The following is an 18,128-nucleotide window of genomic DNA, read 5'->3' as shown; positions in this document are numbered from 1 at the left end:
TCCTCTTTCTTGAGGAATTCTTTCTTGAAAACGTCTTCAAATTGTGCCCAGGTCGTTGGCTTAGGGTTGAGTTCCTTCCACCAAAGCAAAGCTTTGCCGGATAGGAAACCTGCTGCTAACTGGATCTTCTTTCCATCATCATATGGATGAAACTAAAAGTGAACTTGCCACTTATGTAGCCACGTGTCCACGATCTCCTTGGTGCGTTGCTTTTGCTCGCCCCCGAACGGTTCCGGAGTAATGTTGGGGCCTAAAGCTGAAGCCAAGGTATCCATACCCGAGAAAGTAGAGAGGGTAGTGGTCAAGAGAGCGATGAAGTTCTGCAAAGCCTGCATCTGGGCTGCGATTTGTGCCTGACGTTCCGTCGAAGAAGCTTCGAGAGCTACTTTGAACTCTTGGAAATCTGATTTTGACACAAAATCGTAAAAAAGATTGGCATCGGTACCTTCCGTAGCCGGCAAGCCTTCACGTTCCACAAGGGGCTCCAACTCTGATTCTTGGGTCGACATCGTGAAGAGGGTACGTGGAGAGAAAATTCGATCTTTGCACAATGAAAGTGCGAGCGAACTTGAGAGCTTGAGAGCGTGAAAACTTGAGAGATGTGTGGCAAGAAGTCCACTTGAGGGGGTTTATAAAGGTTTCCAAAAAAACTAAAAGCCCCCAAAAGCTAACTTTGGCTTTTGCCTTTGCTTTTGTGTTTTTTTTTCTTGAATAAATAAATAAATAAATAAATAAATAAATATATATATATATATGGATATATATATTCTAAGTTCTAAAAAAAATAAACACTTTTAAACCTTGGAGAGGAGATGACGTTTAAACCTTTAAAAAAAAATTTAAACTAAAAAAAACGAAAGCCCAAAAATAAACGAGTGCTTTCCTTGTTTTTTTTTTTCGCTTCCCTCCTGGATTGGCCGCCGCCGGTTGGCTGTCTGCGGACGTCACCATGGCCACCTGAATCGCCGGATCTGCCAGCGCGAGCCTGTGTAAACGGCTTGGCTGCCTGGCTTGGCAGGCCTAAGGTGCCTTCAGCCGACTGTAGCCCAACGCTAGCAACACCTGTCAGCTCACAAACACGCCAGCCTTCAGCGCCTCTTCTCACAACCGATCTCTCTCTCAAACATTCAACGAAAAGCAACGTGCTTTTTTTTTCTTTTTTCTCTCTCTACAGTCCATGCGACTGCACAACCGATTCAGGCCTCTTCTTTGCAAAGCAAAAAGACCCTACTTAGACTACCACCTCCCATCAACATGGGTTTCTTTGATGAAGAAAAACACATACTGAAACTAAAAATTGCAGTATGCACAGAAAAAACAGCAAGCTTTTTATCACATACCGTTCTTCGACCTCTTCTTCTCTACCTACCGACTTGCTTGTTCACGAGGTATGCTCTGATACCAGTGTCAAATCCCCACGGATCTCCTCGTGATCGATCTTGGTTCGAAACTCGAATCCTGCAAACAAACGAACAAACAAACAACAAAGGGGGTGCAGGCCTGACTCACCTCCCAACCATGACAGCCGTGGGCAAGCCCACAGTCTTGGCTGTCCCCACCGAGCCACGAGCTGAGCTAACTAGGACGACGTACCAACTAATCTCCTCCTCGCGACGTCCCATACTGCCACGAAGCTACCCTCGCGGGCCTCGAGACTGCTGCCGGCCTTGGCTGCGTAAAGCAGGTGCACGTCTGCACTAGATCCAGGCTCCAAGACCATAGAGCTCTCACAAACTCGCGAGACTCTCTATATCCCAATAACTAACCTTGGCCACCCTTTTATAGGCTCTTGGCCGGTCATCGGGCGTCCACACTTGGGCGTCCATACTTGGGTGCCCGTTTGTTAGTATTTCCCTAACTCAGCTCGTCAATCAGCCTGCCTAGTTCCAAGCTTCCCCAAGCCTCGAAACTAGTCTTGCATGCGTGTAGCACACGGTAGATACGCACTGTGCACATGACAGTTGTGACATACTCCCCTCTTGAAAAATGGCAAGTGTCCTCGATTGCACTCAATGGCACAGTAAGGCATCCTACGAGCAAAGACACCCATATGACAAAAGAAATGGCCCTCCAATGCATCTGGGTGATGAAACAATCATCCTGCACAATATGGCCACACCGTCATGTGAAAGTGACAAACAACTCTTGCGTGTTCCTTCAGAATTTGGAGCAAAAGTCTAAAACCAAGTGGAAACACGTAACCTGTGTTAGCCAAAAGCAAAACCATGCATCATTCTACATATGACACACACATGCATGACATATATATGCATTCGCAAACAATATGCTCCTCAAGATGCTCTACCTACTCTAAAGTAACAGTCTAAGGGCTGCTCGCAAGCCTTATGCCCATGGACATCTTGCAAGAGTCGCGACGGGTGGTACAACATGAGCATATGAAAGCACTCAATGCATCCAAACAATACATCCATTAAGTACTTTCCACATATGTCCCTCTTGATGCTTTACCCACTCTGCTAATGGCCATCCCGTAGGAGCCAGGTGCATCCATGAACATAATAAAGTACTTGATGTATCATATTAACATACATGCCTCACATGACACAATCCGGAGTATTCCCGATGTATTCTCAAGGGTACGAAGATCCAATGGCACCAAAATACAATAATACCTCAAAAAGTGTATGCATACATGCACGAATAGAGTTCGATCCATATATCCATGAACCAAACCAACTCTAGGACTGCTCGCAAGACTTATGCCCTCCATAGAGTCTATATTGGTTCCTAGCTTGTGAAAAGTATGCGTCTAACATGGGGCCTTTAAACATCTAAATAGGCGAAAACCTAAGTTGGCAGCATGGTGCTTGTCACATATTTGAGTTCTGTCGATTCACATTCTCTCTCATCAGCCTTTAAAAGGAACTCTGCTCTACTCAGTGTGAAGTGTGCTTATAATTTGTGTGTGAACTATGGCTAATGGTTATTAATTATTAACAGGTGATACTTGCAGGAGTTTTATGCGGATTTTCTTGCCATCGACCCCTATCACTTCACTCTTAATCTTCCATCGAATCATGTCTATATGCTGCCAACAGTTGTTGATCCCCCAAGCATGCAACAAATTTGTGATAGAATGGTAGAGGGTATATCGGCTGTTTTCTTGGCTCTGAAAAGGCGCCCTGCCATCCGATATCAACGCAGCTCGGAAGTCTCACGAAGAGTTGCACAAGAAGTAGCTGTAAGCTTTGTGTGAATTATTATTAGTATTATCTGTCTGATGTTTCAAATTGCAATCTGAAATTATGTTTTTTCTTTCCCTGTGCAGAAACTCATGTATGAAGAAGAAAGCGCACTATTCGACTTTAGGCGGACAGAGATGTCGCCTTTACTGCTGATAGTTGACAGAAGGGATGACCCTGTTACACCTTTACTCAACCAGTGGACCTACCAGGTACTCCTTTTGTAATGCATCTTTTTAAAAAAATAGAAATTTTGCTTTATTGGGGATAATTTACACTCTTTTGCACTACTATAACATGTTGAAAGTTTTAAAGTTACTTGTACTGCTATAACATGTTTAACATTTTTTCCTGGTTGTGTGGGTTTTTCAGGCTATGGTTCATGAGCTAATCGGAATTAAAGACAATAAAGTCAATTTGAAAGAAACTTCAAAAACTCCAAAAGACCAACAGGTTGATTTTGTAGTTCCTTCCTGCAGTGCTCCTGCCCCCTGTGCACCACCGTGCACCAGCAACACACACACACACAACCCAACCACCCACCCACTCTTCTTTTGTTTTTTTCATAATTGCCATTGATTAATTTTTGATTAGCCCAAGAGGCCCTTTAAACTTTAGAGTGTCCTTATTTTGATTGATTCACCAACATATATCATATAACAATCTCAGCAGGGTTGCTATATATTCCCCTTCCCCCCTCCCCGGTTTCCCGTTTCAACACCTGTCTGCCCTGTGAGGTGGCTGCAGTGGATATGAACAGGCATGTGTCATTTATTCCTTGCTTTGAGAGAGAGAAAGGAAGAAAGAAGAAAGAAAGTTATATTTAACGTCTCCTAAAGACCCAATGGGTCTATGAGACCAAAGTGATACAATGCTATCCATGGTATGTCTCATCATGGAAAAGAAAAACAAAACAAGTACCAATAACATAACTCTCTGGAAGTGGAGGGTGATACTACATGGGGTGTAAGCACTATCTCATCATGGAGTACATGAGAATATGAAGCATGTGGGGCACATCATCCTCCAGTAGAGGGTACACCTCTCTCAAGTATGTCGAGCGTGGGGTTACCGAGTATGGCTGAGAGGTCCCCTTCTGTCACGGTACGTGGGAAGGTGATGTGATGGCAGTGGAGCATGTCCTGGATCTAGAGCTGATGGGTGGATCGTGGTTGGTGTCCTGTGGGCTGGGGACGCCGCATACGTTGAAGCACACAAGCCTATTCCGAAGTGACTCCTTGCGGATGGGGTGGAGCTGAGGTATCTTGAGGTGGACCCTCCACCATGCCTGTATCCTCTCCTTGGGCTGGGAAGAAACTAGTGATGGTCAGTTGGCAAGGAAGGAGGGGTGGTGGTTGTGGCGGACACTCTCTTAGGAGTGTGTATCTGTGTGTATGCGAAGGTCCTGTAGGAAGAGTCCCAGGCAGCGCTGGTCAAGGAAGTCCATGATCCTGGAAAATGGGCCAAAACTCGCCCGGAAGAGACAATGGTATCTCTCGTGGATCTCATAGTACATTGGGTAGTGATAGGTATAGTGCTCCTCTGTCTCGACCCCGTGACAGGAGCTTGGCCATTATGGTTAGGCAAGGAGTTGCTCGGCAGTGTTGTCTTCAGGATTTGCCACTTTCACCCTTTGTCCCTCCGGCATAGAGGTTAGATAGTTCTTGGGAGATTATTGCTAGCATCTCAGCCTAGAATATCTGGAAGGCTAGATGCACTAAGGCCATTGAGGGTACTCCCATTCTTGTTTCTTAGTGTCTTTGCAGGATTTGGAGTGATATTATTCACACCATTATGGCTACCTGGGCCAGAATCCAAGTATCTTCGAGGGCTACGGAGAGGAAGCGCGCCCAGTTTATGAGAGTGGGACATTGGTATCTTTTTCATATCCTCTCATTCGGGACCCTATTGGTAGCACAAGGCTCTTGATTGGTTGAGATCTCCACCTTGCTTGGTGTGAAATCTCCATTTTGTAAAATTTTTCATACTTAATAGAAGTCTCCTTTCTGGAAAAAAAAAATCTGTAGATCCTCTCCTCCTGAGATCTTTGTATGAGCTCTCCATCTCTGAATACATGCTCTACCTGCCCTGTCTCCGTTTGTAGGCGGTGGGAAGATACTTGTAGCTGGCATCTGCATGACATGTGACATGTGAATACCCAGGTAGCCTGGTTGTTGGATGAAGCCACCCTTTGGGAGCTCGAGGAAATGATCTCTGTACAAGTGCATCTTTGGTGGGAGCTACGAAGGTGCAATCCATGTGCTGTGTATGTGGAGGCTAAGGAGGTCAAACCGGATAGTCCGGTTGACGTCCTCATGGGACAAAAGGGGAGTCCAGGCTGTATTGAAGAGGTGGGAGGTGGTCCATTTGGAGCCCGTGTCCTGAGAACTACGTTGAAACTTGGCGAACCATGCTCTAGTGTGACCCTCAAGTGCAGGTTGCCATGAGGACTCCAAGGCAAGCCTCGGGTATCTGTGGGGGCCCATTGTGCTGATAGTGGTGGGGGTAAGTGACTGCCAGAAAAAGTACGTTCACCACTATCGAGGCTGCAACGAACTCTACTTGAATGTTTCCACATGGGACTGATGGTTTGCTACGAATCATGCGAGAGAATTGTTGGAGGTGGCAATTCTCGTAGCTACTCTCGGGTTATCGCATGACTAGAAGTTGTGGTGGATTATCCCATATGCAAGAGCATGGGAAGTTGAAGAGCCATATATAGGGTGTGGTGGCACTTTGTCATAGATATCTCCTCCGGCTGGGTTTTTGGGGGGAGCAACGGTTGGGAGATGGGAGCCCAATTCCCGACGTTGCTCAGTGCCCTAGGGTGGTGTGTAGGCTGCTGCTGCGTGACTTTGACATGGTATCAGAGCTCGGCTTGTGTGGTCCTGTGTGGTCCTAACCTCTGTTTGATCAAGGTGCTTGAATTGAAGGAGGGTGTTGGAGTGGCAATTCTTGTAGCTACTCTCGGTTTATCGCATGACTAGAAGTTGTGGATTATCCCATATGCAAGAGCATGGGAAGCCGAAGAGCCATATATAGGGTGTGGTGGCACTTTGTCATAGATATCTCCTCCGGCTGGGTTTTTGGGGGGAGCAACGGTTGGGAGGTGGGAGCCTAATTGCCGACGTTGCTCAGTGCCCTAGGGTGGTGTGTATGCTGTTGCTGCGTGACTTTGACAAGAACATCATGACCTGGGGCCTCTCCACATGCTGCCAATCTTGATTTGATAGATATGGTCCGCATAAAGGTGCTCTATACATCAAGGCTGGTTGACGAGGGCGTCGAAGAGCCAACCCTTCATCTTGGGCTCCTTGAAATGGGTTTGGAAGCACTGTTGCTCAAGTAGGGCCAAAGTTGCATCTCTCCGTGCACACTCTAGTGTGTGCTGCTGTGGTCATGGTAAAGCAGGGCCCACTAAATGTAGCTCTGAGGTACACATAGAATCCATCGGGGCTCCTTTGTATGTGAAGCACAATCTGGATGTGTAGGGGCGGGAGGTGTTGAAAACCATGACCTTGGTTTTACCAAGGTTAATAGTGAGATCTTGCTGTGTACAGAAAACCTATAGAGCATCCAAGTGTCTCTGAAGCCCCTTGGCTGAATTTGATATATGAGCACAATGTCATCTGCGTAGAGAGAGAGAGAGAGAGAGAGAGAGAGAGAGTTTGAAGTAGACTCAAGGGGTAGTTGCATGGATTGACTGAGTCATGTAAAATTGTGGACACATGGAATCTCGCTGATAGGTTGTTGATAAGTCCACCTTCTTACTCTCAGCCGAGATCCTCGGTAAGAGAGGACAGGTTTAGGATCTCCAGGTGACTTCTTGTCACCTTCTAAGTTGCCAAAAAACACACTCTAGCTCAGCTCTCACTCTCGGTTCTTGCTCACTCTTGCCCAGAACACAACAATAGACAACAACAAATGAAGAAGACATTGTGTAGGCTTTGTATTATGTTGCCAAGATGGATTACAAATGGACTTGCCCCAAAGCTTGCTTAGTATGATCACAATGTATTTTGGATTACAAGGATAGAATCGAACATGATTACAAGAACACAATGGCATCAATTGGAAGTGGAAGTGGAAGTGGAACATGATTAATATTTATAGGTTGCCAATGCCTCTTGGCACATGCTGATTGGATCTGTCTAGTGTTCTTGGATTGCTCTCAGATTGGTTAAGTTGCTATCTCCCGGATCCCTTCTTTGTGCTTCTTGTGCTTCCTCTGTGCTTCTTTAGAACCTCAAATCCAGCGTTCTGTTTAGCCTCTCGCTGAAGGCCTCTGGTTTCTCTGAAGCTCTTCTCTCATTGAGACACTTCTCAAGCATAGTTTGGCTGTTTCCAGCTAACCATTTGGCCTTGGGTTGTTCGCTCTAATTTGGTCTTCCATTAGTTCTTCTGCTTCTCGCCTGATGCTTTCATTTTCTCATATGGTTATTTTCCACACTGTCCTCAGGGTGTGTTATGTACCTAGCGCTAATACTCAGGACTAGTGGCCTAATCTGGCAAGTTTAGGGGAGCCCTAGGATTAGGGAAAGCAGGCTCAGCTCCTCCACCTTGATCATTGTCATCCTCATCCTCAGAGTCTGAGTCCTTTCCTTCATGGCTGTTATCTCCATCCTTCCCATCATGTTCCTCTTCTATATCAATCACTTCTGAGTCATGAAACTCCTTAGCTTCCCTCTCTATCCTATATGGTTCCTCTATGCTCTTGTAAAGATCAATGTTGGTGGACCATGCTTTCTCTCAAGAAACCAAAGAGCTAACATCTGCCTGAACTCCATGTTCTACACGTGTACCTGCCCCGCAGATGTACGTGAAGAAAAACATACACACCTTGGTGGTGAAGGACCAGGCAAAGGTTTCGTCCTTGCGCAATGGAGGAATGGTGGGTAGAGCCTCCTATACCGAGATATGCAAACAATACCCTGTCGATGGAAACCACATATACCAAAGGGCCAAGTGTACAAACGTTACCCTGTCGAGGGAATTGGCATATACCCAGATATACAAATGCTATTCTGTCCAGGGAAGCCACAAACGTTACTCTATCAAGGGAATTGACATATACCCAGAAATACAAATGCTATCCTGTCTAGGGAAGCTGCATATACCCAGATGTACAAACGATACCCTCTCCATGGAAGCCGCATATACCCAAATATACAAACGTTGCCTTGTCTGCCCCCTTTGTCCACAAACTAGCGGGACTGTAGCAACCCCTTGGAGGCACCCTTCTGCTGAGTTTTGCTGTTGTGGATGGCTGCCTTCTGTGTGCTATCTGTCATGTGCACAGTGTGTATCTACCGTGTGCTACATGCACACAAGACTAGCTTCGAGGTTTGGGGAAGCTTGGAGCTAGGCAGGCTGATTGGCGAGCTGAGCTAGGGATAGACTAACGGGCGGGCACCCAAGTGTGGATGCCCGATGATCGGCCAAGAGCCTATAAAAGGGTGGCCAAGGTTAGTCATTAGTCATATAGAGTCTCGTGTGATTTGTGAGAGCTCTATGGTCTGGAGCCTGGATCTAGTGCAGACGTGCACCTGCTTTACGCAGTCGAGGCCGGCAGCAATCTTGAGGCCCGCGAAGGTAGCTTTGTGGCGGTATGGGACGTCGCGAGGAGGAGATTGGTCGGTACGTCAACCTCAGTGGGGACAGCCAAGACTGTGGGCTTGTCCACGGCTGTCATGGTTGGGAGGTGAGTCAGGCCTGCACCCCCATGTTGTTTGTTTGTTTGCAGGTTTCGAGTCTCGTACCAGGAGCGTTCCACGAGGAGATCCGGTGGGGAATTGACAGTGGTATCAGAGCGTGCCTTGTGAACGAGCAAGTAGATGAGGTCGAAGAAAGATATGTGTTCAAGAAGCTTACTGTTTTGTTTTTGCATGCTGTTGTTTTTTTCAGTTAGTATGTGCTTTTTCATCAAAGAAACCCGTGATGAGGGTGTAGGTAGGGTTGTTTTGCTTTGCAAGAAGAAGGCTGAAGATTCGTGTTTGTGCAATCGCATGAACTGTTGAGAGAAAACAGAAAAAAAAAACATGTTCGTTTTTTTTGTTGAACGTGAGAGAGAGAGCAAGCGTGCGAGAGGTGTGAAAGTTGGCGGGCGTTGGCGTACTGGACGTAATTTCAGGCGGTCAGGTGGGCGCCTAGGCCTACGTGGCCAGGGGGCTAGGCGCGTAGGCCTACGCAGAGACTGGCGGGCGCTTGGGCCTATGCAGCCAGGCGGCCAGGCCTATGGAGGCGGCCAAGCCGAGGCGCAGGCCGCTCTGGACTCCTGAGTATAGGCGGCTCCGGCAGGTAGGTGGCCGATGACAGTACAGTAGGCGCCAGTATCGATAAATCTAGGAGGGAAGAAAAAAAAAATCCAGAAAAGCATTCGCCGATTTGGGGCGCTTTTGGTTTTTTTTAGTTTAACTTTTTTTCAAAAAGTTTAAAGGTCCCTCCTAAGGTTTAAAGATGTGTTTTTTTTAAGAAAGAAGAATATATATATATATATATATATATATATATATATATATATATATAACACAAAAGCAAAAGCTCAAGTAGCTTTTGGGGACAGTTATATAAACCCCTTAAGTGGGCTTCTTGCCACACATCTCTCAAGTTTTCAAGCTCTCAAGTTTCCTCACACTTTTATTGTGCAAAGATCGAATTTTTTCTCCACTTGCCCTCTTCACGATGTCGACCCAAGAATCGGAGTTGGAGCTCCTTGTCGAACGCGAAGGCTTGCCGGCTACGGAAGATACCGATGTCGATCTTTTTGACGATTATGTGTCAAAATCAGATTTCCAAGACTTCAAAGTTGTTCTCGAAGCTTCTTCTTCGGAACGTCAGGCACAAATCGCCGCCCAGATGCAAGCTTTGCAGAACTCCATCTCTCTCTTGACCACTACCCTCTCTACTCTTTTGGGTATGGATACCTTGGCCTCTGCTTTAGGCCCCAACATTACTCCGGAATTGTTCGGGGGCGAGCAAAAGCAGCGTACCAAGGAGATCGTGGACACGTGGCTACATAAGTGGCAGGTCCATTTTCAGTTTCATCCATATGATGATGGAAAAAAGATCCAGTTAGCAGCAAGTTTCCTCTCAACCAAAGCTTTGCTTTGGTGGAAGGAACTCAACCCTAAGCCAACAACTTGGGCACAATTCGAAGACGTCTTCAAGAAGGAATTCCTCAAGAAAGAGGATGATTATGATGATGTTGTCCGGTTTACAGCTTTGACCATGACCTCGCAGCACCTCACTTATGAGGTCTACCTCCAGAAGTTTAGGGACTTGCAAATGAAAGCTACAAAGATGGATCCCACTACTCTTTTGGGGTTTTTCGTAACTGGTTTACCAGACTCATATCGTTTACAGGTTAAAAATAACAAATGCACAACATTGGACGAGGCCATTCATTCAGCTCGTATCTATGATGATACAATGGTCTCTTCCAAGTCTAAATCCGTTACCGAGCAGGGGAATAAACATAAAAGAAAGTTCTCCGCACCTATGGCTAACACAATTGAAGGAAAGTCTTCGGACCAACCTTCGAAGAATCCAAGTTCGACACCAGCGAAGAAGAAACGACTCCTTAAGGCTTTAAAGCTCAAGAAGGAGGGACGTTGTTTCATCTGCGAAGAAAAAGGACACATGCGTAACGAGTGCCCGAAGCAAAAGGGTGCAAAGATCAACGCAGGACCCAAGCCAAAGGCAGCTAACCAGTTGTCTTTGACAGGTACGTTAGTTACTGTACTCTCGCCCTAGTACATGCTTTGATTGTCTGTTCAACTCTAAAGTATTTGGCTTGCATGATCTTCTCCGAATTTATGGAGAAGTGAATGGCCATAGAATTCACATTTTTCTAGACCCTGGTAGCTTACACAACTTTGTTTACTACAAACTTGTGCAGAAATTGAGTCTTGATACGACACCCAACGATCATACCTATGAGGTACGCCTACCTGCGGGAAGACAAGTATGGGATTGAAAGGTGGAGATGCTTCCAATCCAGATTCAGGACTACAAAGATACTCCGGAATGCTATGTTATGCATCTAGAAAATGTAGACTTGTTATTAGGGATTGAGTGGTTTAAGACTCTTCAAGTCCAGATAGATTGGTCTAGTCATATTTTTTCTTTTCAGCATAAGGACACCCAATATAGTATTTTAGGTGATTGTATACATTCCTCTCAGGAACCTCCTGTAAATACAGTTGATTTTGGAAATATAATGGATTCTTCTTTGTATACCGCTTTCCATTGTGTATTGATTCCACTTTCTTCCTTTCTCATCCCTTCCATAGATGTCAATGAATTAAGTGTGTTTGAAAGCAAAGAATTACAGAAGATACTTGATTCGTTTCAAGATGTATTTCCTAAGGAACTGCCATCAGGTTTACCACCTGAACGGGCAGTAGATCATCGTATTGACTTGATCCCTGGCGCCCATCCTGTCAGTATTCCACCTTACAGGATGAGCCAAGCTGAGGAAGATGAGTTGGCTAAACAACTCGAAGATTATTTGAGGATGGGTCAGATCCGTCCAAGTAAATCACCTTGGGGTGCACCTGTGTTGCTTAGAAGAAAGAAGGACAACACCTGGAGAATGTGTATAGATTACAAGAGATTGAACAAGCTGACAATTAAGAACCGTTATCCTCTCCCTAGATCCGATGACCTGATTGATTGGTTAGCAGGAGCGAAATATTTCACGAAGATTAGTGTTGCAGATGCGCTTGCTTCGAGCATATGTATCCAAAAGACAGAGTTCATGGGAGGATTATCTTAGAATTTGCATATAACAGTACTAAGCATACGAGTACAGGTTTTAGTCCTTTCATGCTTATGTATGGTTTTCAACCTAGATCACCCGTTACAGTAGGATTCTCAGGACTTCAGCATGATGCAGTACGTAATTTTTTGCAAGATATGCAAGAAATGTTACAAGTTGCGAAAGAATCTATTAGAAGTGCTCAAGACCGAGACAGATTTTATTCTAATAGACATCGTTCACCCAGAGAGTTCTCTGAAGGAACGATGGTATATTTGCGAGTTCCGAAAGATTCCGAGACTATGGACAGGTCGCTCTCCAAAATTATCTTCTAGATACTGTGGATCCTTTCGTATTATACGAAGGATTGGTTCAGTTGCATATGAATTGGATTTGCCTTCTCATGTGAAAGTTCATCCTGTATTTCATGTCAGTAGACTTAAGGAAGTACTGGGTGGAACAGACCAGTTAGTTACTCAAGAAATTATAGATGTCGAGGACATGACATTTGTTCCGCACGAACCTGAAAAGATTCTTGGATTTCGTGAAAGAAGATTGCATAATACGCTCATCACGGAATACAAGATCAAGTGGAAGGATCGTGTTGAGGAGGACCCTACATGGGAGACATTGACTACTCTTCAGAGAGATTACCCTGGCTTTTTAGTGAGCTCAGGAGTGAGCTCTTAGAGAAAGGGGAGTATGTCATGTGCACTGTGTGTATCTACCGTGTGCTACACGCACACAAGACTAGCTTCGAGGTTTGGGGAAGCTTGGAGCTAGGCAGGCTGATTGGCGAGCTGAGTTAGGGATAGACTAACGGGCGGGCACCCAAGTGTGGACGCCCGATGACCGGCCAAGAGCCTATAAACGGGTGGCCAAGGTTAGTCATTAGTCATATAGAGTCTCGCGTGATTTGTGAGAGCTCTATGGTCTGGAGCCTGGATCTACTGCAGACGTGCACCTGCTTTACGCAGCCGTGGCCGGCAGCAATCTCGAGGCCCGCGAGGGTAGCTTCGTGGCGGTATGGGACGTCGCGAGGAGGAGATTGGTCGGTACGTCAACTAGTTAGCTCAGCTCGTGGCTCGGTGGGGACAGCCAAGACTGTGGGCTTGCCCACGGCTGTCATGGTTGGGAGGTGAGTCAGGCTTGCACCCCCATGTTGTTTGTTTGTTCGCAGGTTTCGAGTCTCGTAGCAAGAGCGTTCCACGAGGAGATCCGGTGGGGATTTGACACTATCCAACAGCCTGAATAGGGCTGCGTTTTTGCTGCCTACTTTGTGATGTCCTACAGCCTGAATAGGTTCGTGTTTTTGCTGAATCTGGCCGCTCTCATGCTCTCTGAGATTCGGGCTTTGAGTGCCCACTATTGGACTACTCAAATGCGCCTTCTTCCAACTGTCTGGCTGCGTTCGAAATACTAGCAGGCCACCTTGCTTGCTTGCTATGTCTGCCCTCTACTTCATGTGTTTGGCCTTCTTTGTCGCCCTTTCACTGAGTGCCCCTTGCATACACAAGAGCTGTCCGGTATAGAATCTGCAAAGACAACCTTGATGAAAAAAATGCAAACCTGAGTGAAAACGCTGACGATGATGGTTTTCTTCGTGATGGATCTCCACGCCCTTACGAGAGAAAAAAATTGCAACCTTTCTTCCGTCAAAACTCGACGCTCTGATACCAATGTAACATGGGTGCTTGCGGAGGCATGTTTATGAATTAAATGATTGAGATTAGTGCCTAATCAAGACTTAAACCCATGCACGACAAAATGCTTCTTCTTCATGCTCAATACACAGTAGAGATAGATGACCTAATCTACCTTGTATTACGAACATGAAGTATATACAATGTTGAATAGAGATCCTCAATATTAGCACTCCCGAGTTCTCAATGACTCAATGATGATTGACTGATCAATGAATGATAATGAATGAATATGACTAAGGCCTAGACTCCTATTTATAGTGTCCAATGATTGTGTGTTGGCTACCAACTCTACCAACCCTAATAATAATGTTCAACTAAGTGTGTTCACACAAAAACCCAATAACTTTGGAGTCTGTCCACACTGGGCTCCTCATTGGATGCATGGACGATATTACAATGAATTGCACAATAGTCCTTACAAAGACATGAATCCGGCCACGTACTCGACGTCTGAGTTGGCTAGCGGGTGTCCACGAGAGTGGGTAGGTGACAAGATTCACATAGTCACAGGGAATGGGCATTTTTAGACTCAGGAATGTTGGGGATGAGAGCATCTTCTTGTTCCCATTCCCGTCCCATGTCACTCTATAGTCACAGGAAATGGCCTTTCTCAATCTTTTCCGTCCCCGTTCCCCGTCCCCATTTCGTGTTCCATGTGACTGGACAGGAAGTCAATGATTACAGATAGTGGGCCAAATCCCTCCCTGAAGAGGCAATGGAAAAAAGAGTGGGGGAGGGAGGGAGGAACTCTACACTTGTAGTTTATAAAAAAATCAGAAATGGTTGCTTTAAAGGTGTTTTTTTGTTGTTCCCTGTGAATCTTCAGGAAGTTGTATTGTCATCAGAACAAGACGCCTTTTTCAAAGCAAATATGTACGAAAATTTTGGAGATCTTGGCATGAATATCAAAAAAATGGTTGACGAGTTCCAGCAGAAGGCCAAGAGCAATCAGAATATCCAAACCCTCGGTGTGCTTACCCCCCCATCCATGAGGACATTTTTTTTCCTGTGCTTTTAAGTTATATTTTTCATCGTATTTTTTACATTACTCTTTTTTTTTTTCCCCTTTTGCTTCAGAGGATATGGCAAAATTTGTGGAGCATTACCCGGAATATCGAAAGATGCATGGGAACGTTTCGAAGCACGTCACCATGGTCACTGAGATGAGCAGGATCGTGGATGAGCGGAAATTGATGTCAGTTTCCCAGATAGAGCAGGACCTTGCTTGCAACAATGTGGGACAAGCTGTAGCTTTTGAGGTAGTTTTTCTATCCTTAAAGTGATAAATCATGAAAGAGATTTATGGAGTCACTTTGCTTTCTAAGGCTGGTTACACATAGGGGACATGTTTGTGAGGGGGACCCATCATGACCTCTAGTAAGCCTCGGACGGGCAACCTTGCCCATTGTTATGTGCCTGAAGAACATACTACGCTGACTTTATTGATGAGGTTAGGCTTATACTTATTGGAGTATTCGCTATTACTTATTACTGAATCCTAGCCTACATTGCTCATGATTAAGTATCTCCAGTTGGGAGGATTGCCAGGATTCTAGGACCCAGATTCAAGCCATGACCAAGCCCTAGCCAGATCCTGACACTTCTATAGTGAACTCTGGTGGTATGGGACACTGGGTTTGAGCTATGTGTATAGTCAGTAGTAGGTCTAGCCTCAGGCTTGGTGGTTCTCTGAACAGAGTTATGGCTGGGTGGTGAGCTTGCCAGCAACTCCTTTGAATTTTTCTGTGTGTTTATTTATACAAGATGGTATTTGAGGGCTTTTGTGGACTCATGTGAGCTCTACGGCCTGTTTCTGTCGTCCCTGACGGGCGGACATGCATGCAGATTCACCTGTTGCCTTCTTGATTCTAGTGAAGTTCTGAACAGCTGCTCTCTTGTACAGGCTGTCATGAATGAGTTAAACAATGACAACATGCTAGAGATAGACAGATTGAGGTTGGTGATGCTTTATGCTTTGCGTTTTGAGAAGGAAAGTGTGCAACAGTTAGAGCTTCTTGTGAACAAACTGACATCACGATCCAGCAAGTACAAGCCTGGAGTAATGTTTCCTGAAGCCCTCCACGTTTTCATGTTTCCGGTTTGCCAACTTTTGGGCTAAAAGTGAGTTTAATGCAGCTTGTGCATGCCCTTCTAAAGCAAGCTGGAATCGATAAACGCACTGGAGATCTGTATGGAAATCGGGATCTTTTCAATCGAGCACGTAATATGGCTCGTGGCTTGAAGGTACTTCACAGTACTGCATGTACAATATTCTTGGATCTGATTGTTCTACACCATGACATACATCCATACATAGATCCATTATTGCTATGCATCTTGCAATAGACCCTTGTTATTGCCATTTGATGGATTAGACAGCAACAGACATAAATCACCCAAAAAAATGTTCATGGAGGGCGTCTACCCATAAAGATGGCAGTGGTGGTGGTGATTGGTCATTATACATGGATGGGTATTATTCAAGACTCCATCTAGCTTTCTTTGATCAAGAGTCTGTTTTTTGATAGGGTATTGAGAATGTCTACACCCAACACCAGCCTCTTTTATATCAGACAATTGAAAGCATTGTGAAGGGTCGGCTACGGGATACAGATTATCCTTTCATAGGCAATCATTTCCAACATGGCAGGTTTGGTGTCAACCTTTTACTCTTTTATTAGGATGATTATTTCAGGTTTGACTTGCACAGTTACACCGTCCTGCAATTTTAATTTAAGAAATGCTTTCACGTTCCAACAGGCCTCAGGATGTCGTTATTTTTATCGTGGGAGGATCAACTTATGAAGAGGCCCGGACTGTAGCTGTGCAAAACGCTGCCAACAATGGAACCCGGGTGATCCTTGGGGGCTCCATAGTTCTCAACTCAGCCAGGTATTTTTTGTATTAACCAGGCAATTCTTCACAATCAGTGACCCAAATCTATAGCATCCTCAGGACACAAATTTGCATCTTGTTTGCAGCTTTTTAGGGGATTTGGAGGAGATTCAGCGCATTGGGCGTGCAAGCGTAATATAACCAGTGGTACACTTCACTGTTGTTGATCAATCAAATTAGTGGTTTGTTCATGTGCAGAGTCAGTAATCATTGTAGTATCAGACAAGAGTCCTTGCAGGTTCTGGGTGCCTTTTAAAGTCATCAGCATGAAGTAGAAATGGTTTTTGTTCATGGTGAGGTTTCAAGCTAAGTCTTGAAACAATTCTATGGTTTGGGTGTTACCTATAATCATACGTACCTATAACTGAGGGTCTTTGTACATAATACCCCACTCATATGGTGGGGACTTTGCAAGGTTATCCCTATTGCATCGCAGACTAGAACCGGCAAGGTTGTGAGGCAGCCATGACAACTCATGGCTTATGATGTGCAGAGGCCTACTATGCGACTTAGTTCCCCCATCAATAAATCTATTGCTTTTAACACTAGCAAGGGGGGTGGTGTGGAAAATTCAACACTCACTTAACAAACATGTTAAAAGTTACGCCTTGTGATTAAGTGAATATATTATATTTTCTGCTTAGAAGGATGTGGTGAGAGTACCCATTTCTTTAATCTCTAGAAACTTTTACAAATGCCTTTTTTAGAACTCAACCGCCTAGAACCAAAAAAGTGCTTGCCTCACCTTCTCTTGTTGCTGTTAAATCAAACCAAATGTATAAATTAAATATGCATTTTTGGTAGCCTCCATTCGTCTATGTCCAGCTAAATGATTTTTGAGGGCTTTTTGTAACAAGCTTAGAAAGTGAAGATGGTGGGTTATGTTAAAAAGTGGATATGATGCTAGCACACCATTCGAAAGAGGGTGTGGGTTTACAAAAACGAGGGGTGTTAACTTTTTTTCATTTATTGCTTATGGTCCGATCTTTGATTCATGGACAGGGGCCAACTGCTGTTGTAAGGTTTGCATTGCCTTTCTTTCATTAATTCATGATTGCAGCCCCATTTTATCATTGATGTGCTATTACGAACGCCTTTGTGTGAATATATGCTCTCATGTGTGTGTGTGTGTGTAAGAGAGAGAGAGCATATCTTGATACAGAGTTCTACACCCACTATTGGGCACTGATGACATTAGTGGGGATGTCGTAGTATCTAGTCCATACTACGTATAATGCAGGTGATAGTTATATAGTCTTGTGGGTTGACTACCATGAGTATATGACATGCATGTTCCTAAAAGGTGAATTTGGGCATGTTCCTGGATTATCTAGGTATATATACAACATTAAATGAAGCATATAATGGACTAGGTCTGCATCATTGGAATTGATCAAGTCATGGACATGGTATGGAAGGTCTCATCATTCAATGTGCAAGGAAAAATCTTATTTATTGGTACTTATTCTTGTCTATTATTTGTTGTAAACCCACATTGCTTGGAGAGAGAGAGAGAGATGAAATATTTATAGACAAAATCAATAAGTCAAATGTCACTAAGATAAC

General features: G+C 44.8%; 1 protein-coding gene across 1 annotated transcript in view; it reads left to right on the top strand.

Annotated features, from left to right (window-relative positions):
* Positions 1-17,369, top strand: part of VPS45 (vacuolar protein sorting 45) — a 44,703-nt gene extending 27,334 nt beyond the window's left edge. The window contains exons 4-13 of the mRNA XM_086798337.1: positions 2,975-3,202; positions 3,290-3,415; positions 3,576-3,656; positions 14,494-14,635; positions 14,745-14,926; positions 15,571-15,726; positions 15,804-15,911; positions 16,196-16,317; positions 16,428-16,559; positions 16,649-17,369. Of these exons, the coding sequence (XP_086654463.1) occupies positions 2,975-3,202; positions 3,290-3,415; positions 3,576-3,656; positions 14,494-14,635; positions 14,745-14,926; positions 15,571-15,726; positions 15,804-15,911; positions 16,196-16,317; positions 16,428-16,559; positions 16,649-16,703 (1,332 nt within the window). The 3' untranslated portion in view covers positions 16,704-17,369. The remainder of the gene's footprint in view (positions 1-2,974; positions 3,203-3,289; positions 3,416-3,575; positions 3,657-14,493; positions 14,636-14,744; positions 14,927-15,570; positions 15,727-15,803; positions 15,912-16,195; positions 16,318-16,427; positions 16,560-16,648) is intronic.
* The last annotated feature ends 759 nt before the right edge of the window (positions 17,370-18,128 follow it).

Source organism: Cibotium barometz, chromosome 5 (genome assembly GCF_041138505.1).
Source record: "Cibotium barometz isolate CiBa-2024 chromosome 5, ASM4113850v1, whole genome shotgun sequence".
Lineage (NCBI taxonomy): Eukaryota > Viridiplantae > Streptophyta > Polypodiopsida > Cyatheales > Cibotiaceae > Cibotium > Cibotium barometz.
This window is presented reverse-complemented; position numbering and strand designations above follow the sequence as displayed.